The sequence below is a fragment of the Salmo salar genome, chromosome ssa02 (assembly GCF_905237065.1).
Source record: "Salmo salar chromosome ssa02, Ssal_v3.1, whole genome shotgun sequence".
In the NCBI taxonomy this organism is placed as follows: Eukaryota; Metazoa; Chordata; class Actinopteri; order Salmoniformes; family Salmonidae; genus Salmo; species Salmo salar.
Genome location: NC_059443.1, coordinates 68,477,553 through 68,505,317, shown reverse-complemented (window position 1 = coordinate 68,505,317; position 27,765 = coordinate 68,477,553). Strand labels below are relative to the sequence as shown.

Sequence of the window (27,765 nt, the reverse complement as noted above, 5' to 3'; positions counted from 1 at the left end):
GAATAGTAATTTAGTAAATTGTAGCGCTGTTTCACCGGACGCATTTGAGGGAAAATAGTCAACGTCACGCGCCGATGTAAAATGCTGTTTTTATATATAAATATGAACTTTATCGAACAAAAGAATGCATGTATTGTGTAACATGATGTCCTAGGAGTGTCATCTGATGAAGATTGTCAAAGGTTAGTGCTGCATTTAGCTGTTTTTTGGTTATTTGTGATGCATGTGGTTGGTCGGAAAATGGCTATGTGGCTACTTTTACGATATACTCCTCTAACATAATCTAATGTTTTGCTTTTGCTGTAAAGCCTTTTTGAAATCGGACAACGTGGTTCGATTCAGGAGAGGTGTATCTATAAAACGATATAAAATAGTCCTATATTTGGAAGAATTAAAAAAAAAAAAAAAATTGTTATGCAAATGGCGATAGGATTTTAAAACTGGATGTCAGCCCGTCCAGAGGTTAATGGTGAAGTGAAGGTGTTCATTCATAAAGTTAAGATAAGCATGGATTTCCAAAAGTTCTTCCTGGGTGCCTGTATAGATCAAGAAAATGTCATCCAAATATCTCCAAATTAGGAGAATATTGGAGAGAAAAGGGTTAAGGTCTGAATTCAGCACCACCTGTTTTTCAAACATTCCTAGATATAGGTTAGTATAATTAGGAGCCATAGTGCTCCCCATCGCTGTCCCTTTGGTCTGGAGGAAGAAGTCTCCTCTGAAGAGAAAATAGTTGGAGGGTAGTGCCAGTTCAGCCAAGTCCACAATACAATTGGTGCTGGGTAGAGCATTAGGAGGATGTTTATTGAGGTAGAACATGAGGGCCTCTAGACTGCCCTGATAGGGGATGTTAGTATATAGACTGGTAACATCAAAAGTACACAGAATAGAATTTTCAGGTATATGGACAACAGATTTGTAAAAATTGATCAAATCAATAGAGTCTCTAGTATACGTGGGGAGGGAGATCACCCAGGGTCTCACAAAATGGTCTACAAAGGTAGAGATATTCTCTGTCAGAGATCCATTACTACTCACAATGGGCCTGCCTGGTATAGGTGGTGTCATGCTCTTGTGAATTTTGGGTAGAGTGTATATTACAGGTGTGGTTGGGCAGTCAACTTTCATATGCTCATATTCTGTCTTTGTAATTTCCACTTCATTCAACAATTTTTACAATTTATCATGGATCAGAGACTTGAATTGATTAGTAGGGTCCTTTGGGAGTCTTTTGTAAAATTCATCATCACTAAGTTGTCTCAGAATGTCCTTTTCATAGTCTACTGCATTTAGTATCACTATTGCACCTCATTTGTACATGTAGGTAGGGGTGAAGTGACTATGCATAGATAATAAACAGCGAGTACAAAACAAATGGAGGGGAGAGGGTTGTCAATGTAAATAGTCCAGTGGGCATTTGATTAATTGTTCAGCAGTCTTATGGCTTGGAGCCTTTTGGTCCTTAACACCATCTCCGGTAGCGCTCTGGTACTGCTTGCCGTGCGGTAGCAGAGAAAACAGTCTATGACTTGGGTGACTGTAGTCTCTGACAATTTTATGGGCTTTTCTCTGACACCGCCTATTATATAGGTCCTGGATGGCATGAAGCTTGGCCCCAGTGATATACTGGGCCGTACGCATTACCCTCTGTATGGTCAGATGCCGAGCAGTTGCCATACCAGGCGGTGGTGCAACCGGTCAGGATGCTCTCGATGGTGCAGCTGTATAACTTTTTGAGGATCTGGGGACCCATGCCAAATCTTTTAAGTCTCCTGAGGGGGAAAAGGTTTTGTTGTGCCCTCTTCATGACTGTCTTAGTGTGTTTGGACCATGATAGTTCGTTGGTGATGTGGACACCAAGGAACTTGAAACTCTCGACCCGCTCCACTACAGCCCCGTCGATGTTAATGGGGGCCTGTTCGGCCCACCTTTTCCTGTAGTCCACGATCAGTTCCTTTGTCTTGCTCACACTGAGGGAGAGGTTGTTGTCCTGGCACCACACTGCCAGTTCTCTGACCTCCACCCTATAGGCTGTTTCGTCATTGTCGGTGATCAGACTATTTGTGTCATCAGCAAACTTAACCTTGGGATAGGGGGCAGTATCGGGAAGTTTGGATGAATGAGGTGCCCAATGTAAACTGCCTGTTACTCAGGCACAGAAGCTAGGATATGCATATGCATGGATAGAAAACACTCTAAAGTTTCCAAAACTGTTAAAATAATGTCTGTGAGTATAACAGAATTGATATGGCAGGTGAAAACCTGAGAAAAATCCATCCAGGAAGTGGGATTTTTTGATGTGAGTGGTTTTTCATTGAAAGCCTATTGATTATCTAATGGGTTAGGGCCCAAATTGCAGTTCCTATGGCTTCCACTAGATGTCACCAGTCTTTAGACATTGTTTCAGGCTTGTTTTCTGAAAAATGAAGAAGAATGAGACCTTTCTGTCAGGGGACTGGGGAATCATGCAGTACTGGTTTGTGCACGTGACTGTGTGTGCGCCCTTCGTTGTTTTTCCTTTCTATTGAATACGCTATTGTCCAGTTGAAATATTATCGATTATTTAGACAATTGACAACCTGTGGATTAATTATAAACATAATTTGACATGTTTCGACAAACTTTACCGGTACTATTATGATCTATTCGTCTGCATGTTTTGACCACCTTTGAGCCAGTGGATTACTGAATAAAACGCGCCAACAAAACAGAGTTTTTGGTATATGAAAAGGGACTTTATTGAACAAAATGACCATTTGTTATGTTGCTGGGACCCTTGTGATTGCAACCAGATGAAGATCTTCATAGGTAAGTGATTCATTTATCGCTATTTCTGACTTTCGTGACTCCTCTACTTGGTTGGAAAATGTTTGTATGCTTTTGTAAGCGGGGCGCTGTCTTCAGATAATCGCATGGTATGCTTTCGCCGTAAAGCCTTTTTGAAATCTGACAAAGCGGCTGGATTAAGAAGAAGTTAATCTTTATGTCGATATATAACACTTGTATTTTTATGAATGTTTGTTATGACTATTTCTGTCATTTGAATTTGGCGCTCTGCAATTTCACCGGATGTTGTCGAGGTGGGTCGCTAGCGGCACGCCTAGCCTAGAGAGGTTTTAACCACACACAGCAATGGTGTTGGTCAGGTGGCCTACTCCCTTCTCATGGTCTCCTGAGGGTTGGAAAACAAAATAGATTAGTTGAAAGGCACACTTCAGGTCAGGATTTGATAAACCCTAAACTAATATAGAAAATAATGTTTTCAAGAATGAACTTCTCTACATTTTCAAACATGCAACAGCTCCCTTACAGCTCTGTCCCCTGAAGGAATATAATCATTCTCTATTGTACGTCTTCTGACGATTATTACGTTACATTTAGAAAGGTCAAATGTGAGTGTGTGTGTGTCTGCCTGCCTGTCAGTCAGTCAGTTGCTATTCAAACTACAGTCTACCTCAATCAGTAGTGCGTTGCATGGCGATGAACTTGGCTGACTTCTTCCTGGCCTAAGCGATGGTCAGAAGTCTGCACTGAGGGGTGAAGGACAGCAGCAGGAACTGATAGGTGCTCACCTCTCCTGTAATATATTGAGGAGGGACCACAATAGAAGTGTTTAATGCAGAATAAAGCATCTCTCATGATGATTGGATGTCAAATAAATCCTTGCCAATAGTTGAGAAGAGATGCTGTTGCTAGGCTAGTCCCAGATCTGCAAGTCCACTCACCCACATCTACGAATCATAGATCAGGGGGTCAATCTGAAATTATAGAAAGGATTATCGGAGAGAGAGAATTCACCATCAGAGTAGGAGTGCTGATCTGGGATCATATTGACTCTGTCCATATAATACTAGTATTCATTATGATCTGACCTTTGGTAAATTCTTAGTCTGGATTGTTGTCTTGGGTCAAAATGGACCCTGTACATTTATGAAATCTGATTATTAAAGGAGGGGTCACCTGCTACCACCGTAGTAGTACCTAATACATATAGAATACTTGTATCAGATGTTATAGATGCATTTGAAATGATGAGTTTGGTAGCCTAGTGGTTAGAGTATTGGGCCAGTAAACAAAAGATTGATGGATTGAATCCCCGAGCTGACAAGGTAAAAATATTTTGTTCTGCCCTGGAGCAAAGCAGTTAACCCACTGTTCCCCGGGTGCCGAATATGTTGATTAAGGCAGCCCCCCGCACCTCTCTGATTCAGAGGTGTTGGGAAATACCTAGTCAGTTGTACAACTGAATGCCTTCAACTGAAATGTGTCTTCCACACTTAACCCAACCCCTCTGAATCAGAGAGGTGCAGGGGGCTGCCGTAATCAACATCCACGTCTTTAGCGCTCAGGGTATAGTGGGTTAACTTCTTTGCTCCGTGGCAGAACGACAGATTTTTATGTTGCCTTTTTATGTTGCCAGCTCGGGGATTCAATCCAGTTACCTTTCAGTTACTGGCCCAATGCTCTAACCATTAGGCTACGTGCCGCCAATGTAGGAGCTCCCTAGGTGAACCCTCCTTACCTTTACTCGACTCAGGTTTAGATATGCTGTCCATGTATCTCCTTTCTTGCCACGACTGAAAAAATATAAAGACATCTAAATACATGTACAGTTGAAGTCAGAAGTTTACATACACTTAGGTTGGAGTCATTAAAACTCGCTTTTCAACCATTCCAAATTTCTTGTTAACCTGTTGGGGCTAGGGGGCAGTATTTTCACGGCTGGATAAAAAAACGTACCCGATTTAATCTGGTTACTAATCCTACCCAGTAACTAGAATATGCATATACTTATTATATATGGATAGAAAACACCCTAAAGTTTCTAAAACTGTTTGAATGGTGTCTGTGAGTATAACAGAACTCATTTGGCAGGCAAAACCCTGAGACATTTTCTGACAGGAAGTGGATACCTGATGTGTTGAATTACCTTTAAGCCTATGCCATTGAAACACACAGGGGTTGATTAAGGTGTATTCAAAGTACTTGTTTTGCTCTTTATCTAATATACTAAGAATATACTGAAGTACAAAAAATGTGTGCCAATGTGTGCCAAAATAGATCATTTAAATGTATTTAATATACATAATGCAAATAAAATACATGTAATTTATTTCTTTAAAATTGCTCCAATTTAGATCATTTTAAATATACTTAGGTATATTTGTCACAGACATACTTAAATGTAATAAAATATATTAATTTAAGTATATTTAAATATATTTGTTCTGCTTGGGACAGCTATGAATATGAACAAGGAAATGAACAATGCACACCAGGAAAAACCTTCGGAAGCTACTTATTGTGAATTGTTATATAGCAATTTGTAAATGTCTATACATTGGATAGCAAAGGATAGGAGAAATATGATTACTGAAAAGTTATGAATGAGACCATACCTACCACAGACCAGAGAAAGACCACCAACACACTTCGTGCTGTTCTCAAGGCGGTTGTTGCATCTCCCACCCTACAGCCTTAGCAACATGAAGGTAGTCAACTATAGCTGGTGAATTACTACACCTTATACATCAAATGAGGTAAGATCTGTCCATAGCACTGTATACACATAATTATTCATTTATTGCTTCAAATCCATTTAATTCTTACAATCCTGACTGTAGCATTGAGATCAATTATTAACAGAATATACACAGTGTACAAAACATTAGGAACACCTTCCTAATATTGAGTTGCACCACCTTTTGCCCTCAGAACAGCCTCAATTTGTCGGGGCATGGACTCTACAAGGTGTTCGAACGCGTTCCACAGGGATGCTGGCCCATGTTGACGCCAATGCTTCCCAGAGTTGTGTCAAGTTTGCTGGATGTCCTTTGGATGGTGGACCATTCTTGATACACACAGGAAACTGTTGAGCATGAAAAACCCAGCAGCATTGCAGTTCTTGACACAAACCGGTGAGCCTGGCACCTACTACCATACCCCCCTCTGAATGGCAAACACACACAATCCATGTCTCAATTATTTCAAGACTTAAAAATCCTTCTCTAACCCGTCTCCTCCCCTTCATCTACACTTATTGAAGTGGATTTCACAAGTGACACCTGGATTCACCTGGTCAGTCTATGTCATGGAAACAGCAGGTGCTCCTAATGTTTTGTACACTCAGTGTATTGTTCATCACTAAAAACATACTATCAAACACTATATTATAAGATATCATCAAGTGTACTTACAGAGTGAAGTGGAGAGGTTTTGTAAGACAACTTACTGGCAGTATGGAAACAGGAACTAAGTATGTGGTATACATATTAAATGTAGTCAGGGCTTATGTCATTTCCTTCCTCATTAAGACATGGTACTAGAAGGTTCCAGGCCGAATACATTGCAGATGTTGCATTGTAACTAATGGTTACGCAACACATTATCGAGTTTCCAGATGGGCATCAGATTGCTCTATCATATATTTTTTTATAATAGTAATTTGACAATTTAAAATACATAAAGAAGACACACCAGGCAACCAATACATTGACGAAGATTATACTCACAAAAAGTCAAAGACTTGTTTCCATTGTGGTCCACTATTCTAAGAGTGTAGCCAAAATTGCTCAATTAACTCAGGAACCACACCTGGGTGGAAGCACCTGCCTTCAATATACTTTGTATCCCTTATTTACTGAAGTGTTTCCTTTATTTTGGCAGTTACCTGTACACTGGCAATGTGAAGCATTAGACAGGCCAGATCTGGTCCAAATGGGAGATCTACACTGGGAGACATTGCTTATGGGCCAACTATGGTGAATTTTTAAAATATTTTTATTTAACCTTTATTTAACTAGGCAAGTAAGTTAAGAGCAAATTCTTATTTACAATGACAGCTTACACCGGCCAAACACGGACGACGCTGGGCCAATTGTGCGCCGCCCTATGGGACTCAAAATTATGGCCGGTTGTGATACAGCCTGCATTCGAACCAGGCTGTCTGTAGTGACGCCTCAAGCACTGAGATGCAGTGCCGCTGTGCCACTCGGGAGCCCAAAATGAAGTATAAATAAATAAACAAACACATTCTCAGAAATCACAAATGATTATTAATGATAATAATAATACATATGAATAGTATGTATTGGCAATACAGCAGTATACATGTCCACACACAATACATTTACCCTGTGATATATCTAAATGTGTGTATTGCGGCCTACCTAATTTAAGACATGCCAGGAGTGTGCAGGCTGAATCTAATGTGTACTGCAGGGCTGGAACTAAAGCCTGCACAGCAGTAGCTCTCCTGGACAGGAGTTGGTAGTTGGTAGATGGTCACCCCACTGTCCCCTGTCCTTCTTTCCCCCAGAGGAGGCTTGTGGGCAGAGATATAGGAGGACAGGCTCATTGTAATGGTTTTCTGTCATAAAGAGCACATGTTCAACTTAGGAAAACATGTTTATTATCTCAAGACATTGAATTAAAATGTTACTATACTATGTGCCAAATAAAGTAACAGGGTTGACAGTAACAGGGGACTACTGAAAACAACAAAACAAAGGTTACGTATGTTACCATGGTTATGTGAGCTATATGGATATGTCCAATATATTGGTATCACTCTGCGGCGGAGGGATACATCCAAGGTGAGGACTTACAGATTAACTCCCGTGTACACCTGTGTCATGGCTGGGGTCCGCCCCAAATATAAAACCCATGGCCGCGACACACGTTCTCTACATCATTTTTGAGGTGCCTCTAGCACCGTAGAGGATTGGAGTGATCCATAAAGCTCACATAACCGTGGTTACATACGTAACCTTCGTTATGTTTCACTATATTGGATCACTCCAATATATTGGTATACCCGTACCAGATTTAGTCGGTGCTTGAGGGACCCGGCCAGCAAGCGGCGAAGTCCCAGCGGGACCGAGACTCAGGGGCCGTCAATGTGGAAGGTGGGTCCCGGCACAGTCCCCGGAAGGGGAGGTGATGCCCAGGATCACTGAAGCAACTGCAGAGGAAGGTGCCACATTTACCCAATAGTACCTAGCAAAGGTGCAAGAGGAAGCCCAGCTGGCAGCAGCAACGATATCAGCGAGGGGCACTCCTCTCAGTAGAGCCCAGGATACAGCCACACCTCTTGTTGACTGTGCCACCACAGATCCCAGCACTGGCCTGCCAGCCAGGAAGTATGCTGTCGTAATTGTGTCCATGATCCAGTGAGAGAGCCTCTGCTTTGATAACCCAGCCCCCAGGACTGTCTCACCATAGCAGAGAGCTGGTCTGTTGTTCTCACTGCCCGTGTCCACTCCACATAGGCAGCCAGTGCCCGTGCAGGGCACAGCATGCAGGAGGGAGGGCCAGACTCTTCCGCCACTCCCGGGGGGTTGTAAGCAGACAGGATAAAAGGGATGTTCACATGCCTGTCTGACAGAACTTTCGGAAGGAATGAAGAGTTGGGGCGAAGAGATATTCTCCTCCCACCGGGGTCCATCCGGTAGCACTCAGAACTTACTGAAAGAGCATGGAGCTCACCCACCCTCATCATGGAGCTCACCCACCCCCTTCATAGAAGTAATTTGTACCACAAAATCCACCTTCGTAGAGAGGTGTTTCAGGGAGGCAGACTCCAACGGTTCGAAAGGCGGCTTTGCCAAAGCTGCCAAGACCACATCCAAATCCCAGCTCGCCATTGAGAGCGTCCTAGCTGGGCGCAGGCGACGAACCCCCTTCATAAACCTGGAGACCAAGGGATGGCACCCCACTGGCCTGTCCATCCACCCCACATGGCAGGCAGATATAGCGGCCAAATACCCTCTCAGTGTAGAGGCTGCAAAGCCCTCATCCAAGTGAGACTGCAGGTATTTACATTTACATTTACATTTAAGTCATTTAGCAGACGCTCTTATCCAGAGCGACTTACAAATTGGTGCATTCACCTTATGATATCCAGTGGAACAACCACTTTACAATAGTGCATCTAAATCTTTTAAGGGGGGGGTTTAGAAGGATTACTTTATCCTATCCTAGGTATTCCTTAAAGAGGTGGGGTTTCAGGTGTATCCGGAAGGTGGTGATTGACTCCGCTGTCCTGGCGTCGTGAGGGAGCTTGTTCCACCATTGGGGTGCCAGAGCAGCGAACAGTTTTGACTGGGCTGAGCGGGAACTGTGCTTCCTCAGAGGTAGGGGGGCCAGCAGGCCAGAGGTGGATGAACGCAGAGGTGCCGTTCCCTTCACAGCTCCGTAGGCAATCACCATGGTCTTGTAGCGGATGCGAGCTTCAACTGGAATCCAGTGTAGAGAGCCGAGGAGCGGGGTGACGTGAGAGAACTTGGGAAGGTTGAACACCAGACGGGCTGCGGCGTTCTGGATGAGTTGTAGGGGTTTAATGGCACAGGCAGGGGAGCCCAGCCAACAGCGAGTTGCAGTAATCCAGACGGGAGATGACAAGTGCCTGGATTAGGACCTGCGCCGCTTCCTGTGTGAGGCAGGGTCGTACTCTGCGAATGTTGTAGAGCATGAACCTACAGGATCGGGTCACCGCCTTGATGTTAGTGGAGAACGACAGGGTGTTGTCCAGGATCACGCCAAGGTTCTTAGCACTCTGGGAGGAGGACACAAGGGAGTTGTCAACCGTGATGGCGAGATCATGGAACGGGCAGTCCTTCCCCGGGAGGAAGAGCAGCTCCGTCTTGCCGAGGTTCAGCTTGAGGTGGTGATCCGTCATCCACACTGATATGTCTGACAGACATGCAGAGATGCCATTCGCCGCCTGGTTATCAGAAGGTATTGGAGGACATACTGCACCCCGCATGACCTCAGTAGCATAGCCACGTTGGTAAAGCGGCCAAGAGAGCAGAGGGAGCCATATGTGGCTTTCAAGTCTGCATCAAAGACCCTGGGGGGGTCCCGGCTTCAGTCGCGGGTTCCGCTCTATAATCTCCTGGTCCGGGAGGACCATGGCAGCTATCATGGTGTGGTACTCCCGGAGGCCGAGTGACACTACGCCCGCAACATAACTCCATGGTCCAGTCTCTGTTGTGAGTCAGAGAGCCTCCTGGCAGAGGCCCAGCTCTCCTGCAACGCCTCGCGGAACTCAGCAGAGATGGGGACAGATGGAAAGTCATCACTGTCCACCAGTTTGATGTCCAGTGCAGTGGCTACCTGAGTGAGTAGGCTCTGTGATGAAGCCCTGCTGAAGGCTTCTGATGGCCTGTCAGCCTGGTAGCCCCTGCCCACAGGGGTGAGCAGTGCCAGCATCGTCCTCCAGGAACAGCCTATCACTGGCCAAAAGGGAAAAGCTGCCGTCGCCATCGACGCTATCAACCTCCTGACGCCCTCTGATCAAGGTGGCCCCAGCGGTCCGACTCCTGCCCCCGTCCAGGCCTGGCAACAGATGGGCTCTGCCTGTGGTGGCTCCGGCCACGCTTCCTGGGAGGGGTACTGGACCCAGTAGAAAGACGAACAGCTCGCCCCCGCACCACTCCTGAGGGAAGGAGCTCGTCCCCAGCCTGAGCCCGAGCCTGGCCGACCCACTCGTGCATGGCCTCCAATCGCACCAGGCGCAGGCATTCTGAGAACACCACACAAAACAGGCATCCAGTAGGGCGCTCCACCGCCCTCTCCGCGTGGCTCAAACCCAGGTAGTGCATACACGAGGTATGCGGATGCCCAGGGGGGATGCCACCATCACACCTGTCACAAAGGGAAGCCGTATGCTCAGCCAAGCCAGCAAGGCCATGGAGCAGAGGTCCGATGCCCTGGAGAGCTATGTCGTGATCCGCATGGAGGAATCTGATGAGGGATAAATTACCCAGTACCTCTGCAAAGAAACAGGGAAGACCCATGTGGGAAAAACAGGCAGACAAAAAAACAGCAACCAAGTAATGGATTTGATTTATTTGTTTTTTTGTTTTAGGCCAACTGCAATATTACCTAGCCGGTTTAATATCCAAGCAGTAAAAACAGCACCATATGGAGTAACTTCGTTAAGGAACTCCAAAGTTAATGTCTCAGCGTAGTGGAAAGCTCACCATGATACTCTTACACTCTGCAGGGGAAAGAACAAGAAAGAAACCCAGCAGGGTAATTAGCAGAGAACCTGGCGCGGGGAGCAGCATGTTAAATCAATTCACAACACACACATAGTACAAGCCAGTGGGCAAGTTGTGTAAGGTAAATACAGTTTGTGTCAGCAAGAGCCACCATACTAATGGATGCACACTGAGTCGTAGTGTAACACTAACGAAACAAGTACGACAAACCAGGGGCAGAAGATACAGATCAACCACGCACAGCGAGTGGAGCAATCAAGAGGAGAGGTGCTCCAGGCTGCAAACAGCCAGTGAGTTTACTTCCACGCAAGATATTACGCTTACCAGTGACTTACCAAGCGAACTTCAGAAAGTTTGTACCTCAAACCATACGGACGTCCGCCGAGAAAATGAAAGACCCCATGGCCGTGTATCAATTAAAATGAACCATAAAACTGCTTATGACAGGGGAATGGAAGGTCGCTTTGTGAAACAAGTAGTGGCAATTGAATGCAATCTTCACAAAAAAATGTAATTGTAAAACATTTCTAGCATGTCTATGTATGGGGGGGGGGCGTTGACTTGCTCAGTTTTGCACCACAAAAAGCAGTAACTTGATAAAAAGAGTAGAACCAGCTCACCTGCTTTTACTCTGATTTGACTATTAGACGTTCAATGTTTCTTTTGAAAACATATTTTTTAAGGAATATTTTCACCATATTAAAATGAGAGTTCAGTGCATGTAACAAGGTTGATCTTAAAATGAGGGTCACTAATCACATTGATAATAATCTTCAGAAAGGACTTTGTCAAAGCAACAAAATATCTAGTTCTCCTACAATGAGTGTGATTACATGCACACTCATCATTTGACATTAAACTAGCTATGGCAGTAGGCCGAGTATGGCATTCGTCACGTAAACACCTTACACTGCTTATCTTAAGTGGCTTAAGTTGACAATCAAAGTGACGCTGTTAAAAACACCTGGTGTTCTGAGCAATTTTTCAATATATTAGGACACATAAAGGCCTTCATCAGATTCATAGAGGCATATTTAATCTGCATATGTTCTAGCACAAGCATCGCAAGCTTCCTTCTTTTGCTCGAGTGCAGGGAGTTCAGGGAAACTGAAAGTATGCATCTTAGAAATAGTTTTCACATACAAACTTAATATGTCCAAAATCGGAATCAAATATGCTCATCACAAATAACATGGATGCTGTGGTAGTACGTTTATTTTGATAGGCAGTTTTCTGTATTTATCAAGGTCCCATCAGTTAACCTGCTATTCATTATCTTTGTTTCACAGGGGACAGCCCTAACCGTTGCTCTCTCAGTGGGAGGGGCTTATCATAAGGGGAGCCTCAACAACAACATGATGCTGACAAGACGTCTCTCCAGAAGAGTCTCTCCAGATCAGAACGTCTCAATAAACACCAGCAGAGACTTGTAGGGAAGAAACCTCACCACCGCTGCTCTGACTGTGGGAAGAGTTTTACTAAACAGAGAAATTGGTCATTCACCAGCGGATTCATGCTGGAGGAAGCCTTATAGCTGTGATAAGTGTGGGAAGAGTTTTGCCTGAGATTTCACCGTGACCAAACACCGACTTATACACACAGGGGAGAAGCCTTATAGTTGTGATCAGTGTGGGAAGAGCTTTAATCAATCAGCAGCCCTGAGCAGACACCAATGCATACACACTGGAGAGAGACAGGAGTAAGGTGTATGTGGAAAGAGCTTTGCTCAATCAGGGTCACTGAAAAAACACCAGAAAGCACAAACATGTTTTCTTTCTTCTCCCTCCTCTCAGTCACCGGTTCAAGATGTCTAAATAAAGTTTGAACAGAAAACATGTTGTAAAGAGTCAGCTCTGGAACCATATGTATCAAGCTTCTTGGAGTAGGAGTGCTGTGGGTTGGCGGTGGGGGGTGTTCAGAGCTGTATCTTATTTCAGTAACTCCTATTATCCATTAATTAATTGTATAATGTAGAATAATGTTTCAACAATACAAGGTGTGTATTCATGTATTCAATAGATCAATAAATTAAATCCATTATCTGCTCAACAACGTCTGCTTATCACATTCATTATGTTTTTTAAATCTAATAATACATTTTTAAAAGGACCTTAGTCCTCTTGTATAATTCGTTTGGTCCTAAAAGATGTTCACATATTTATTTTTAAACCCTTCACCAGGTTTTAGTGTAGCTGATGGGACATACGGAAGTACAGAAGACATAGGACTATTAGTGTCGTCAAATTATGTTGTTGAATTTATTTTAAAGGATTTTATTTGTGATATCTTTGAACTTTCCTTATTGTGTATTAAGTGTGCTCCAGAAAGATGTTCACACATTTTATTGTGAATTGAATGATGTGTTGGTTGTTAGGAAGAGGCATCATGAGGGCAGGAAGCCAGCTCTGCCCATCAGTACTTATAGGTCATGTCAACCACAGACCTCACACTCTTCTGTTCTCTCACGGCCAGTAAGGTCTCCTACCAAACTCCTCTCTCTTCACACTGGAAATACACTTGACAATATCTTATACCTTACCATTCTACTTTTTATTGGTGATGTGTTATGTGGAACGAATGTTTGCATGTAAATGTCATTGTAAAACATACATACGAATGTGGTTTCATGTTTTCTTGTTTTGTTTGACGTTGCTGATTGCATATACATTTTTTTTTTTAAATATGTATTTTTTAAACGTTTAGTTGAATTATGTAGAAGAGACCAGGATATGTTGTTGCCCTGTGTCCCAATACTCAATGTTGTAGTCATGGTCCTGAGAATGAAACATGTTTTAAACAATCAACAGAGATTCACGTGTCTTACAGTGCTACACCTCTGTTATAATAAGTGCTTTTTCCTGCTTAATTGAAGTATCAGATGTAGTTTTTCACCAGTTATAAAGTGTGTTTGTTGTCTCTCTTTATGTTTAATGTTGCAGGGAGGGAGATGCAACAATAGCCTTGAGAATAGCTAGACTCAAATATAACTCGGTTCCAAGTTGCTGTCAGGTAAAAGTAGACGATAGCAGACAGCAGGATTCTTAGTGAAAGGTGTGTTGTTGAACGTTTTCTTGGTTTTACTCAATCTGTATAGATTAGGTAGAATCTTTTCCAGGAACTTTCTGAAGTAAGATTAGCCTGGGGCAGCAGGTAGTCTAGTGGATAGAGCGTTGGGACAGCAACTGAAAGGTTGCTAAATCGAATCCCCGAGCTGACAAGGTAAACATCTGTAGTAGTGCCCTCTAACAATGCAGTTAACCCACTGTTCCTAGGCCGTCATTGTAAATAAAAATGTCTTCTTATCTGACTTGCCTGGTTAAATAATGATGTGAGACGTTATGCTGTCATAACGTAATTGCGCTTGAATATCTAAATACATGTTTGATTGCTCTGGTCTAGGGGTGCATCAGTTGCAGCCTTGAGACTGGAATTCTCCCCTGCGAACTCCCTAATCCTTATCTGAACTCTGTGACAACAAAGTAACTGTACTGTAGCCTACACATTTCTTGTCTTAGTAAGAAACACTGAAGAAAACAATAGCTTCCATGATGGATCCGGTAAGTCTGGTTTCCTTTTTAACAGTAAAGGCCTGCTGTGTTGTATAAATGTCTAGGTGTAGTTTCATCATCTTTGATCCTCCACATTCCTGTGTTCGGTTTAAACTGCTGGACAAAAATAAACATGATTGTAAAACTTGTTAGGATATTTTTTCCGTCAGCAGAGTAGTCTACAACTATATCATGTTTGGAAATCTGTCATATTACCTAATTTATCTCTACTTCCTCCCAAACTGTGCACTTGTTCACCTCCACTGATTTGACCAGATACTCACTCTGACAGTGAAAATACATATTCTTCTTTGGGGTTTATCGGTGGTTGGCGTCCAACTTTATGGTACATTACACCACCTAATGTACTAGAGTGTGGGCCAGCAACAGGGATCGAGGACCTAAATCCTATCTGCCAGCCTCGTTTCTCTTAAAAAGTAGAAATATTTGCTCACACACGCAGGAGAGAATCCTTACTCCTGTCTTTGTGGTGTCAGAGAAATTCTATAGAAAGAGAGACTTCAAACAACATATTTATTATAAGATTTGCAAAAATGAAGCAATCAACCATCACTAAGAATAGTCAGTGTTGAAAGCTCAATGAACAGAGCTGTCTTTCGCCTTTTATTGAAAGTACATCCTTTTATATTTGACAGTTAGCCGATGTGCAGAAACAGCCACTGGAAACAGAGTTGTAAGAGGTAATTTAGCTTGTCTGTGTAGATCAAGATGGCTGATATCGGCACCACTCTGTTCCTCCCTGCACTTCCCACATAGCTACATTTCTGCCGATTGTAAACACAGGAGCTCACATATTGCGGTAGCACCCAAGCAGCTCATAAATCTGTACGCTCAGATTTATGAGCTGAGCGTACAAAACAAGCCTGTATCAGCAAAGAATATTAGCATATAACAATAGACAATTCTCTCAGTAAAATAGTAACATATACCATAGACAATTATCTAAGTAAAAACAGTATAGTATGTCTAATTTAACAGTATAGTAGAATAATATAATATTAAAATGTCCACCACAATGGAAAGAGATTTGCTCATTCAGGGTCACTGATAAAACAGCAGAAAGCACAAATGTGTCATCTTTTATCTCCCTCCTCTCCGGCACCGGTTCCAGATCCCTAAATAAAGTTTCAATAGACTACTCTTTACAGGATGTTTTCTATCAACCATTCTCAAACAGTTTATTAAGTCTAATTACCATGGTAACCTATGTATCATAATATGCAGCTCTGGATCCATATGTATCAAGTGTGTTGGAGTAGTAGTGCTGATCTAGGATCAGGTCCCCTATCCATGTATTCTCATTTTGATCTAAATGGCTTAATGTCATCATGGAAAATGTCATAGTGAACCTGTTTGTGTGTAGAGGGGGGATGTTGAGGTGGGTGGGGGTGTTCAGAGCTGTATCTTATTTCAGTAACTCCTATTATCCATGAAATAACTGTATAATGTAGAATAAGGTTTCAACAATACTAGGTGTGTATTCATGAATTCAGTCGATCAGTATATTAAATCCATTATCTGCTCAACCACATCTGCTTCTCACTTCATTTATATGAGACAACTTATAAATGCAGAAGGTCTTTAACTTCATTATGACTCATTCTTATCACTTTACAAGATCCCTATAACGCCTGAAGAGTTTACAATTGTTTTAGTCTCCATTCCCTCAGGTGTTGCTTTATTATTCAGGAACATGTTAAGACCCTCAGAACCTACCTTCGATTACCGCTGTTCACTCAACAGTAGTAAAGATTTGTTTTTGTTTTGGTCCGTTCAACAACAGAGCGGTACTTGCCTTGTATCAACAAGATTTTGTATCTATCTATATACCTTATGTCATGCCTTATTGGAGAAGTAGAAGTACAAAAAAATAGATACATTCAAGTTGTATCTTTTGTAATGACCACCTAGAAACAGTGTTGCATCTTTTTTTATGGTATTCATGTAAAGAATCTGTGGCAAGACATCAGTAGATTTATAATGGAACAAAATCATGAAGATTTGACACAATTATGGAGAGATGTACTGCATGAATTCTTTACCTACGATATAAATATTTTGGATGGATATTTTTATTTGTTGTTCACCCGCCGTACAGTAGGTGGCGGCAATACGCCAATAGGTGTAGTCTGCCATAAAATCTTAAAGGAGAACAAGACAACAGAAAGTTGTTGACGAGGACAGCTAGCGACGAACAGTTCATATCATACAAAGAAACAGCTTCCACAATGGGTCGGGTAAGTCTGGTTTTAACATTATATGCCCGCTGTGTTTTATAAAATGTCTAGGCCTAGTTTTCATCATCTTTGAACCTTCACATTCCTGTTTAGTTCTGTTTGGGGCGGCAGGTAGCCTAGTGGTTACAGCGTTGGCCCAGTAACCGATCCCCGAGCTGACAAGGTAAACATCTGTCCCTGAACAAGGTTGTTAATCCATTGTTCATAGGCCGTCATTCTAAATAATATAATTTTTTTGTATATCGGATTTGCGGTTACATTTTTTTTAAGTAGCCTACAACTATATCATTTGTATTGTAATGACCCTGTGTTTATAAGCGCGGATATCGACTCTACCGCTCGAGCATGCTTTTGCGGCTTTCTATAGCGCTGGACTTCGGGCTAGAAGGTCGAGGGTTCGAGACCTGCTCCCTACTTGTTCCAGCAACATTTAAGGCAGTCCATTCAATCATGTTTAGGAATCTGTGACTATGACCTAATTCTCTCCTTCCTCATGAAGTGTGCACATGTTCACATTCATTCACTGATTTCTTACGTATTAGCCATTACTTGACCAGATATTTAAGTGGCCGTTCTAACAAAGAAAATAAATGGCTGCAGTCCAAACACGTTGTTTTTCCCTTTATTTGGACGGTTGAAGTGTTGTAGAGGAGTGGGCGTAGCAGCACTACACTCTTAGAAAAAAAGGGTGCTATCTAGAACCTTAAAGGGTTCTTCGGCTGTCCCCATAGGAGAACCCTTTTGAGTTTCAGGTAGAACCTCTTTGGATGTATCCCCGTCGAAACCGGATGCACTTTGATTGCCAATTCCCTAACGTTGGCCCTCGATTTAGCTTGAAGGAGCGAGTGAACAACTTTGGTCACTTGCGGGGTTGATATGACCCACAATTCATTGCAAAATGTAGTCACATTGTCAAAATCTGGTGGCCGCTAAGTGTCACATTTAATCAACACCCTGCATTTTCGGTATCTCAGTAAAAATATGAAGCTAGTTTGCAATTATAAAAATATATATTAGTGTTGGTAAATTGGCTTAGTTTTGTAGTGAGGAGTGCAATTCTGAAATGTATTGGAATAAATGACCAAACTATAAAACTAGCTAGCCAGCTATGGGTAACTGTAGCTAGCTACCTGGTAGGAGCGCTAGTGTTGGGGATTTTCCAGTACCTATACTGTTTTCTTAGAAGTAGTCAGCAGAATCGATATGGAGTTTACCATTAGTATATGTGTAAGCAGAACCAATGTGTATGTGCAAGCTGAGTCAATACAGGCTTAACCATTCTGGGTCATGCCTGGTCTTCTGACGGCTTTTGGACATGCACATTAGTTAATCATTTATAGGCACCATTAGCCTGGTCTTGTGAAGGCCATTGGACATGCACATTAGTTAATCATTTACAGGAACCACTAGACATGTACCTGTATTAGGAAGGTACAGTTGATGTCGGAAGTTTACATACACCTTAGCCAAATACATTTAAACTCAGTTTTTCACAATTCCTGACATTTAATCCTAGTAAAAATTCCCTGTCTTAGGTCAGTTAGGATCACCACTTTATTTTAAGAATGTGAAATGTCAGAATAATAGTAGAGTGATTTATTTCAGCTTTTATTTCCTTCATCACATTCCCAGTGGGTCAGAAGTTTACATACACTCAATTAGTATTTGGAATCATTGCCTTTAAATTGTTTAACTTGGGTCAAATGTTTCGGGTAGCCTTCCACAAGCTTCCCACAATAAGTTGGGTGAATTTTGGCCCATTCCTCCTGACAGAGCTGGTGTAACTGAGTCAGGTTTGTAGGCCTCTGCTTCATTATATCCACATAATTTTCCATCCTCATGATGCCATCTATTTTGTGACATGCACCAGTCCCTCCTGCAGCAAAGCACCCCCACAACATGATGCTGCCACCCCCGTGCTTGACGGTTGGAATGGGGTTCTTCAGCTTGCAAGCGTTTCCCTTTTTCCTCCAAACATAACGATGGTCATTTTGGCCAAACAGTTCTATTTTTGTTTCATCAGACCAGAGGACATTTCTCCAAAAAGTACGATCTTTGTCCCCATGTGCAGTTGCAAACCGTAGTCTGGCTTTTTTATGGCGGTTTTGGAGCAGTGGCTTCTTCCTTGCTGAGCGGCCTTTCAGGTTATGTCGATATAGGACTCGGTTTACTGTGGATATAGATACTTTTGTACCTGTTTCCTCCAGCATCTTCACAAGGTCCTTTGCTGTTGTTCTGGGATTGATTTGCACTTTTCGCAACAAAGGACGTAAATCTCTTGGAGACAGAACGCGTCTCCTTCCTGAGCTATATGATGGCTGCGTGGTCCCATGGTGTTTATACTTGCATACAATTGTTTGTTCAGGTGAACGTGGTACCTTCAGGCGTTTGGAAATTGCTCCCAAAGATGAACCAGACTTGTGGAGGTTTAAATTTTTTTCTGAGGTCTTGACTGATTTATTTTGATTTTCCCATGATGTCAAGCAAAGAGGCACTGGGTTTGAAGGTAGGCCTTGAAATACATCCACAGGCTAATTGACATCATTTGAGGTGTACCTATCAGAAGCTTCTAAAGCCATGACATCATTTTCTGGAGTTTTCCAAGCTGTTTAAAGGCACAGTCAACTTGGTGTATGTAAACTTCTGACCCACTGAAATTGTGATACAGTGAAATAATCTGTCTGTAAACAATTGTTGGAAAAATTACTTGTGTCATGCACAAAGTAGATGTCCTAACTGACTTGCCAAAACAAGAGTTTGTTAACAAGAAATTTGTAGAGTGGTTTAAAAACTAGTTTTAATGACTCCAACCTAAATGTATGTAAACTTCTGACTTCAACTGTGTGTGTATATATGTATATATATATATATTTTTTTTTTGTTGTAATGTACTATGGTGATGCCACCAATATAATCTAAGATGGGTTTAAGTAAGTCAGAAGTGAGACAAAAAGATAATGGTGGCGAAATGTCAAAGGGTATTTTGCATAAAGAGGAGTGACTAAGTAAGGGTGACACTGTATAAAAGGAGTGTGCTGAGACTGGCGAAGTCAGATGATCCTTGGACCAGCTTGGCTTTGTAATAGTCTATTTTAATTTAATGTTCCGGTATCTGAGAAATATTATTGGACCAATATTTCCACGACGCTAGCTAGATACGTTAGCTTACTAGGTACGTTGATAGCTTTAGGTTGGTTGTTTTTAAGTTAAACTTCAAGATTTCCACCAAGGACGTTGCCTCCGATCTTCACTCTCCCTCGCTTGGGCAAGGGACATTTTAAGGTACACTCGGATGTAAAACGCAATTCAAGGGCTGAGGGTTTAGGGCCGAGGGTTGTTGAGTTTGTAACGCAGCTGGAAGGCAATCGGGATGAGGCAAGATCAGGTGGGACCATTATAGCCAATGAGAGGGCAGATATGCGTGTTTTCACTAGTTGCCACAATGTCGAACATCTATATCATATTTTTATTCATTTAGGGTTAGGCATAAAGTTAGTGTTTTCAAGGTTAGGGTTAAAATCACATTTAAAAAGATCAGTTGTAGAAATGGATGTGGTTTATGGCTTTGTTTGTGGTAACTAGTGACGACCAGGTACTACTCCCATACAAAGTGTTTTATTCCTCAAAGTTGCCGGGATGTCACGTGTCCTACTTTTACCAATACACTCCTAACAACCAACTCGTTACGAAAATGTATATAAGATCAAATAAGCCAGAAGCAAGATTTTGGGCCCAGTTATCTCTCTTGCTTCTCCTCTTCCGCGTTGTTTGATAGGAAATGACTGGTATAAGAAATATGGTGGAAACTAGCCCATGCCCACCAATCCAATGCTCTTAGATTTGTGGGTTGTAGTGAACGGTTGAACATTTCAGGTAAAAGGAGATATTCGAGGGATGCACCCAAATCAGAGGTTCAGACTGAATTAATACAATATTTGGTTTAATGATCAACTGTAAACTTCTTGTGGCCAACAGGACAAAGCTAGTCCGTCCCCCTCCACACTCCAGGAGTCCCCAGGTCCACCGCCTCTCCGTACTTTACTGCTGGTTCTGGTCGACTGTAGGAAAACACCAGGGCAGAGTGGAACTGAGAGACGAGAAGAGGAACATGGAGATATGATTTCATTACGTAAGAACCATGGTGTGTGGATTAGTCTGCTTCTGTAACAATTAATTGGTAAATTATATATTGATGAAAATATTTGGTAGTTCCACCCAATTTTGAGAAGTGTAACTTGGTCCCCCCCAAAAAACGTTGGATTTCACCTAATTGTAACTTTCTTTCATGAAGAGCACATGTTCGATTTCATAAAAACATGTTTTCCATCTCAAGAGGTTATATGAAAATACATACTGTGGTAAGTGCCAATGTGCTAAATAAAGTAACAGGGGACTACTGAAAACAACAAAACCACTAGTTTACATTGGTAAAATAGTCCTTTAAATCAGCCACAAATTTGCTTATGACAGGGATGGAAGCTAGTTTTGTTCCACGGGGAGTGAAAAAATGTAATGCTAGCTTCACAAAAACATTATTCTACCATACCAATTTCTGGATAAAATGGTTCACTTGCTCAGTTTTCTATAAAAAACACCATAGAATCGATAAGACTAGAACCAGAAAATCTGATTTGACGTTCAATGTTTCTTTTGCCCCAAAAAATGTAGAGAACCGTTTCACCATATTAAAACATGGGTTGATCTTAAAATGAAGGACAGATGTAAATGAATCACTAATTACATGAAATAAATAATGTTCAGAAATGACTGTCAAAGTAACCAAATAACTAGGGCTTTACATGCACACTCATAATTTGACATTAAACTACTTATGGCAGTAGGCTGAGTATGGCATTAGTCATGTAAACACCTTACTCTGCTTATCTTAATTGGTGTAAGTTCATAACCGAAGTAAGGATACAGCTTTAAAACACCTGGTTTTCTGAGCAATCTTTAGAATGATTAGGACATGTGAACACTTTAATCAGAGTTATAGAGGTGTATTTAATCTGTGCATGTGCTAACACAAGCAGCGCCAGCTAAATTCTTTTGCCCGAGTCCTGGGAGTTCAGGAAAAACTGAAAGTATGCAGCTTAGAAATAGTTTTCACATACAAACTTTATACTGCGTCAAAATAATAACATAGTCGCTGTGGTAGAACGTTTATTTTGATTGATAAATGCTGAAAATTGCCAAAGTCCCGTCAGGTAGCCTGATTTCAGATGTGTCCATGTAAACAGGTTTATTAGGGAAATTGTTATTTCATAGCATGTCAACATTTAAATCAATCTCTTATATTAATTGACTTCACAATAATCATATTATTCTGCGCTTGTAACTTTACTCAAAGATGGTAAAACTTGGAGAAATGATTTTATTAGTTGGGTTAAAATCTTTCTAGAAGTTCTACAGGGTTGACGGAGGGACTTGTCAAAATTCAGAAATTTGTCACTTTAGCAAGTCTTTATTCATATTATTTAATAACAGATTTAAAATGTAATACTGGTGCACAATTTCTCCTGGAAAAATATGAAAGGGACGCAAAAGGGTCCTTCCATGAAATGAAGGCCATCTGTTTATGGACCCATATTCGCAAAACCTAAGTATTCAATGTCTTTGTTTCACAGGGGACATCAATAATCGTTGCTCTCTTAGTGGGAGGGGCTTATCATCTGGACAGCCTCAACAACATCATGATGCTGACAAGAAAGAGAAGAGTCTCTCCAGATCAGAACACTTCAAGAAACACCAGCATAGAGGTATAGGGAAGAAACCTCACCACTGCTGCTCTGACTGTGGGAAGAGTTTGGCTGAACAAGACTTGACAATTCATGAGAAAATTCACACTCTAGAGCATGCATCTAAAACCTTGAAATCTCATCTGAGAACTCATTCAGGGGAGGGACCTTATACCTGCTTTGATTGTGGAAAATACTTAAATCAGTCAGGAGCCCAGACTAAACACACAGGAGAGAAGCCTTATAGCTGTGATCAGTGTGGGAAGAGCTTCAATCACTCAGGAGCCCTGACTAGACACCAACGCATACACACAGGAGAGAAGCCTTATAGCTGTGATGAGTGTGGGAAGAGCTTCAATCACTCAGGAGCCCTGACTACACACCAACGCATACACACAGGAGAGAAGCCTTATAGCTGTGATCAGTGTGGGAAGAGCTTCAGTCAATCAGGACACCTGACTATACACCAACGCATACACACAGGAGAGAAGTCTTATGGCTGTGATCAGTGTGGGAAGAGCTTCAGTCAATCAGGACACCTGGCTATACACCAGCGCATACACACAGGAGAGAAGCCTTATAGCTGTGTTCAGTGTGGGAAGAGCTTCAATAATTCAGGAGACCTGACTACACACCAACGCATACACACAGGAGAGAAGCCGTATAGCTGTGATCAGTGTGGGAAGATTTTCAATCACTCAGGATCCCTGACTAGACACCAACGCATACACACAGGAGAGAAGCCTTATGCTGTGAGAGTACACAGGAGAGAAGCCTTATAGCTGTGATCAGTGTGGGAAGAGCTTCAATAAGTCAGGACACCTGACTACACACCAGCGCATACACACAGGAGAGAAGCCTTATAGCTGTGATCAGTGTGGGAAGAGCTTCAATCAATCAGGATCCCTGATTACACACCAACGCATACACACAGGAGAGAAGCCTTATAGCTGTGATGAGTGTGGGAAGAGCTTCAATCAATCAGGATCCCTGATTACACACCAACGCATACACACAGGAGAGAAGCCTTATAGCTGTGATCAGTGTGGGAAGAGCTTCAATAAGTTAGGACACCTGACTACACACCAGCGCATACACACAGGAGAGAAGCCTTATAGCTGTGATCAGTGTGGGAAGAGCTTTGCTCAATTTGGAATCCTGGCTACACACCAACGCATACACACAGGAGAGAAGCCTTATAGCTGTGATCAGTGTGAGAAGAGCTTCAATCATTCAGGAGCCCTGACTACACACCAACGCATACACACAGGAGAGAAGCCTTATAGCTGTGATCAGTGTGGGAAGAGCTTCAGTCGATCAGGAGACCTGACTACACACCAGCGCTTACACACAGGAGAGAAACCTTATAGCTGTGGTCAGTGTGGGAAGAGCTTCAGTCAATCAGGAAACCTGACTAAACACCAGCGAATACACACAGGAGAGAAATCTTACTCCTGTCTATGTGGAAAGAGCTTTGCTGGTTCAGGGTCACTGAAAAAACACCAGAAAGCACAAACGTTTTCTTTCATTTCCCTCCTCTCTGGCACTGGTTCCAGATCCCTAAGTAAGTTTAAATAGAAAACATGTTAAGAGTCATGTCTCCCATTCTCTAACAGTTTACTAAGTCTGATTGCCATGGTAACCTGTGTAGCATAATATGCAGCTCTGCATCCATATGTATCAAGTGTCTTGGAGTAGGAGTGCTGTGTGTGGGATGGGGTGGGGGTGTTCAGCGCTGTATCTTTTATTTTCTTAACTCATATTATCCATTAAATAATGTATAATAAAATGTTTCACCACTAGTAGGTGTATATTCATGTGTGGGGGAAATGTTGTCTGAAGGGAGAGCCTTGAATTGTACTGCTTGTCTCATACAATCATTGGTTCCTGTAGGTGCTGGGTAGAGATGTGAGGGGGAGATGGTCATGACCCCCTCAGACATTTTGGCAGAACGTCCAGAATATGTTCTATAAGTTACATGCAGGAACCAAACGTTAATGATGAATAATGTAAATCATGCAAATATAACTTGTCTGTGTAAGCAGTATATAAGAGAACTAACGGGACTGCCCCGAAAGAGCTCCCGACCGAAGTGTACTATGGTGCATTAAGTTTGTTGCAACCTCTCCAGCTTGCTGATAATAAAGAATGATGCATTTAAGTTTGACAGTCCTTGGTAGTAATTTCCACGAGACATGTATTGAAAAATACATTAAATCCTTTATCTCATGTTGCACTGCATGAGGCAAATGGTGGTCACACCAGATACTGACTACCGTTTTTTTAAGGGATCTGTGACCAACAGATGCATAACAGTTGCATAACAGCTGTTTCCTCCATCTTCAGAAGGTCCTTTTCTGTTGTTCTGGGATTGATTTGCACTTCTCGCACCAAATACGTTCATCTCTAGGAGACAGAACGCGTCTCCTTCCTGAGCGGTATGACGGTTGCATGGTCCCATGGTGTTTATACTTGCGTACTAGTGTTTGTACAGGTGAACGTGGTACCTTCAGATGTTTGGAAATTGCTCCCAAGGATGAACCAGACTTGTGGAGGTCTACAATGTTTTTCTGAGTTCTTGGCTGATTTCTTTAGATTTTCCCATGATGTCAAGCAAAGAGGCACTGAGTTTGAAGGTAGGCCTTGAAATACATCCACAGGTACACCTCCAATTGACACAAATTATGTCAATTAGCCTATCAGAAGCTTCTAAAGCCATGACATCATTTTCTGGAATTTTCCAAGCTGTGTAAAGGCACAGTCAACTCAGTGTATGTAAACTTCTGACTCACTGGAATTTAATTATAAGTGAAATAATCTGTCTGTAAACAATTGTTGAAAAAATTAATTGCGTCATGCACAAAGTAGATGTCTTAACCAACTTGCCAAAACTATAGTTTGTTAACAAGAAATTTGTGGAGTGGTTGAAAAATGAGTTTTAATGACTCCAACCTAAGTGTATGTAAACTTCTGACTTCAACTGTACATGTATTTAGATGTTTTTATATTTTTTTAGTCGCAAGAAAGGAGATACATGGACAGCATATCTAAACCTGAGTCGAGTAATGGTAAGGAGGGTTCACCTAGGGAGCTCCTACATTGGCGGCACGTAGCCTAATGGTTAGAGCATTGGGCCAGTAACTGGATTGAATCCCCGAGCTGGCAACATAAAAATCTGTCGTTCTGCCACGGAGCAAAGAAGTTAACCCACTATACCCTGAGCGCTAAAGACGTGGATGTTGATTACGGCAGCCCCCTGCACCTCTCTGATTCAGAGGGGTTGGGTTAAGTGTGGAAGACACATTTCAGTTGAAGGCATTCAGTTGTACAACTGACTAGGTATTTCCCAACACCTCTGAATCAGAGAGGTGCGGGGGGCTGCCTTAATCAACATATTCGGCACCCGGGGAACAGTGGGTTAACTGCTTTGCTCCAGGGCAGAACAAAATATTTTTACCTTGTCAGCTCGGGGATTCAATCCATCAATCTTTTGTTTACTGGCCCAATACTCTAACCACTAGGCTACCAAACTCATCATTTCAAATGCATCTATAACATCTGATACAAGTATTCTATATGTATTAGGTACTACTACGGTGGTAGCAGGTGACCCCTCCTTTAATAATCAGATTTCATAAATGTACAGGGTCCATTTTGACCCAAGACAACAATCCAGACTAAGAATTTACCAAAGGTCAGATCATAATGAATACTAGTATTATATGGACAGAGTCAATATGATCCCAGATCAGCACTCCTACTGGTGAATTCTCTCTCTCCGATAATCCTTTCTATAATTTCAGATTGACCCCCTGATCTATGATTCGTAGATGTGGGTAAGTGGACTTGCAGATCTGGGACTAGCCTAGCAACAGCATCTCTTCTCAATTATTGGCAAGGATTTATTTGACATCCAATCATCATGAGAGATGCTTTATTCTGCATTGAACACTTCTATTGTGGTCTCCCCTCAATATATTACAGGAGAGGTGAGCACCTATCAGTTCCTGCTGCTGTCCTTCACCCCTCAGTGCAGACTTCTGACCATCGCTTAGGCCAGGAAGAAGTCAGCCAAGTTCATCGCCATGCAACGCACTACTGATTGAGGTAGACTGTAGTTTGAATAGCAACTGACTGACTGACAGGCAGGCAGACACACACACACTCACATTTGACCTTTCTAAATGTAACGTAATAATCGTCAGAAGACGTACAATAGAGAATGATTATATTCCTTCAGGGGACAGCTGTAAGGGAGCTGTTGCATGTTTGAAAATGTAGAGAAGTTAATTCTTGAAAACATTATTTTCTATATTAGTTTAGGGTTTATCAAATCCTGACCTGAAGTGTGCCTTTCAACTAATCTATTTTGTTTTCCAACCCTCAGGAGACCATGAGAAGGGAGTAGGCCACCTGACCAACACCATTGCTGTGTGTGGTTAAAACCTCTCTAGGCTAGGCGTGCCGCTAGCGACCCACCTCGACAACATCCGGTGAAATTGCAGAGCGCCAAATTCAAATGACAGAAATAGTCATAACAAACATTCATAAAAATACAAGTGTTATATATCGACATAAAGATTAACTTCTTCTTAATCCAGCCGCTTTGTCAGATTTCAAAAAGGCTTTACGGCGAAAGCATACCATGCGATTATCTGAAGACAGCGCCCCGCTTACAAAAGCATACAAACATTTTCCAACCAAGTAGAGGAGTCACGAAAGTCAGAAATAGCGATAAATGAATCACTTACCTTTGAAGATCTTCATCTGGTTGCAATCACAAGGGTCCCAGCAACATAATAAATGGTCATTTTGTTCGATAAAGTCCCTTTTTATATACCAAAAACTCTGTTTTGTTGGCGCGTTTTATTCAGTAATCAACTGGCTCAAAGGTGGTCAAAACATGCAGACGAATAGATCATAATAGTACCGGTAAAGTTCGTCGAAACATGTCAAATGATGTTTATAATTAATCCACAGGTTGTCAATTGTCTAAATAATCGATAATATTTCAACTGGACAATAGCGTATTCAATAGAAAGGAAAAACAACGAAGGGCGCACACACAGTCACGTGCACAAACCAGTACTGCATGATTCCCCAGTCCCCTGACAGAAAGGTCTCATTCTTCTTCATTTTTCAGAAAACAAGCCTGAAACAATGTCTAAAGATTGTTGACATCTAGTGGAAGCCATAGGAACTGCAATTTGGGCCC

At 42.0% G+C, this 27,765-nt stretch overlaps 1 protein-coding gene and 2 long non-coding RNA genes across 3 annotated transcripts in view; 2 read left to right on the top strand and 1 right to left on the bottom strand.

Moving 5' to 3' along the window:
* The window catches only part of LOC106599267 (uncharacterized), a 39,752-nt gene extending 15,041 nt beyond the window's left edge, over positions 1-24,711 (top strand). The window contains exons 4-12 of the mRNA XM_045713269.1: positions 7,832-7,907; positions 8,114-8,171; positions 8,454-8,801; positions 10,002-10,120; positions 10,194-10,392; positions 16,719-16,812; positions 20,788-20,953; positions 22,440-23,308; positions 23,343-24,711. Of these exons, the coding sequence (XP_045569225.1) occupies positions 7,832-7,907; positions 8,114-8,171; positions 8,454-8,801; positions 10,002-10,120; positions 10,194-10,392; positions 16,719-16,812; positions 20,788-20,953; positions 22,440-23,308; positions 23,343-24,128 (2,715 nt within the window). The 3' untranslated portion in view covers positions 24,129-24,711. The remainder of the gene's footprint in view (positions 1-7,831; positions 7,908-8,113; positions 8,172-8,453; positions 8,802-10,001; positions 10,121-10,193; positions 10,393-16,718; positions 16,813-20,787; positions 20,954-22,439; positions 23,309-23,342) is intronic.
* LOC106599835 (uncharacterized) lies at positions 2,897-6,762 on the bottom strand. The gene is made up of 6 exons (XR_006762237.1): positions 6,198-6,762; positions 5,404-5,477; positions 4,523-4,577; positions 3,726-3,758; positions 3,455-3,577; positions 2,897-3,172 (listed from the first exon to the last, which is right to left on the bottom strand). It is a non-coding gene; the product is annotated as an uncharacterized lncRNA (long non-coding RNA).
* Positions 24,712-25,999: 1,288 nt separating the features above from the next.
* LOC106589163 (uncharacterized) lies at positions 26,000-27,213 on the top strand. Its single transcript, XR_001324795.2, has 3 exons — positions 26,000-26,386; positions 26,535-26,657; positions 26,938-27,213. It is a non-coding gene; the product is annotated as an uncharacterized lncRNA (long non-coding RNA).
* Positions 27,214-27,765: the final 552 nt, after the last annotated feature.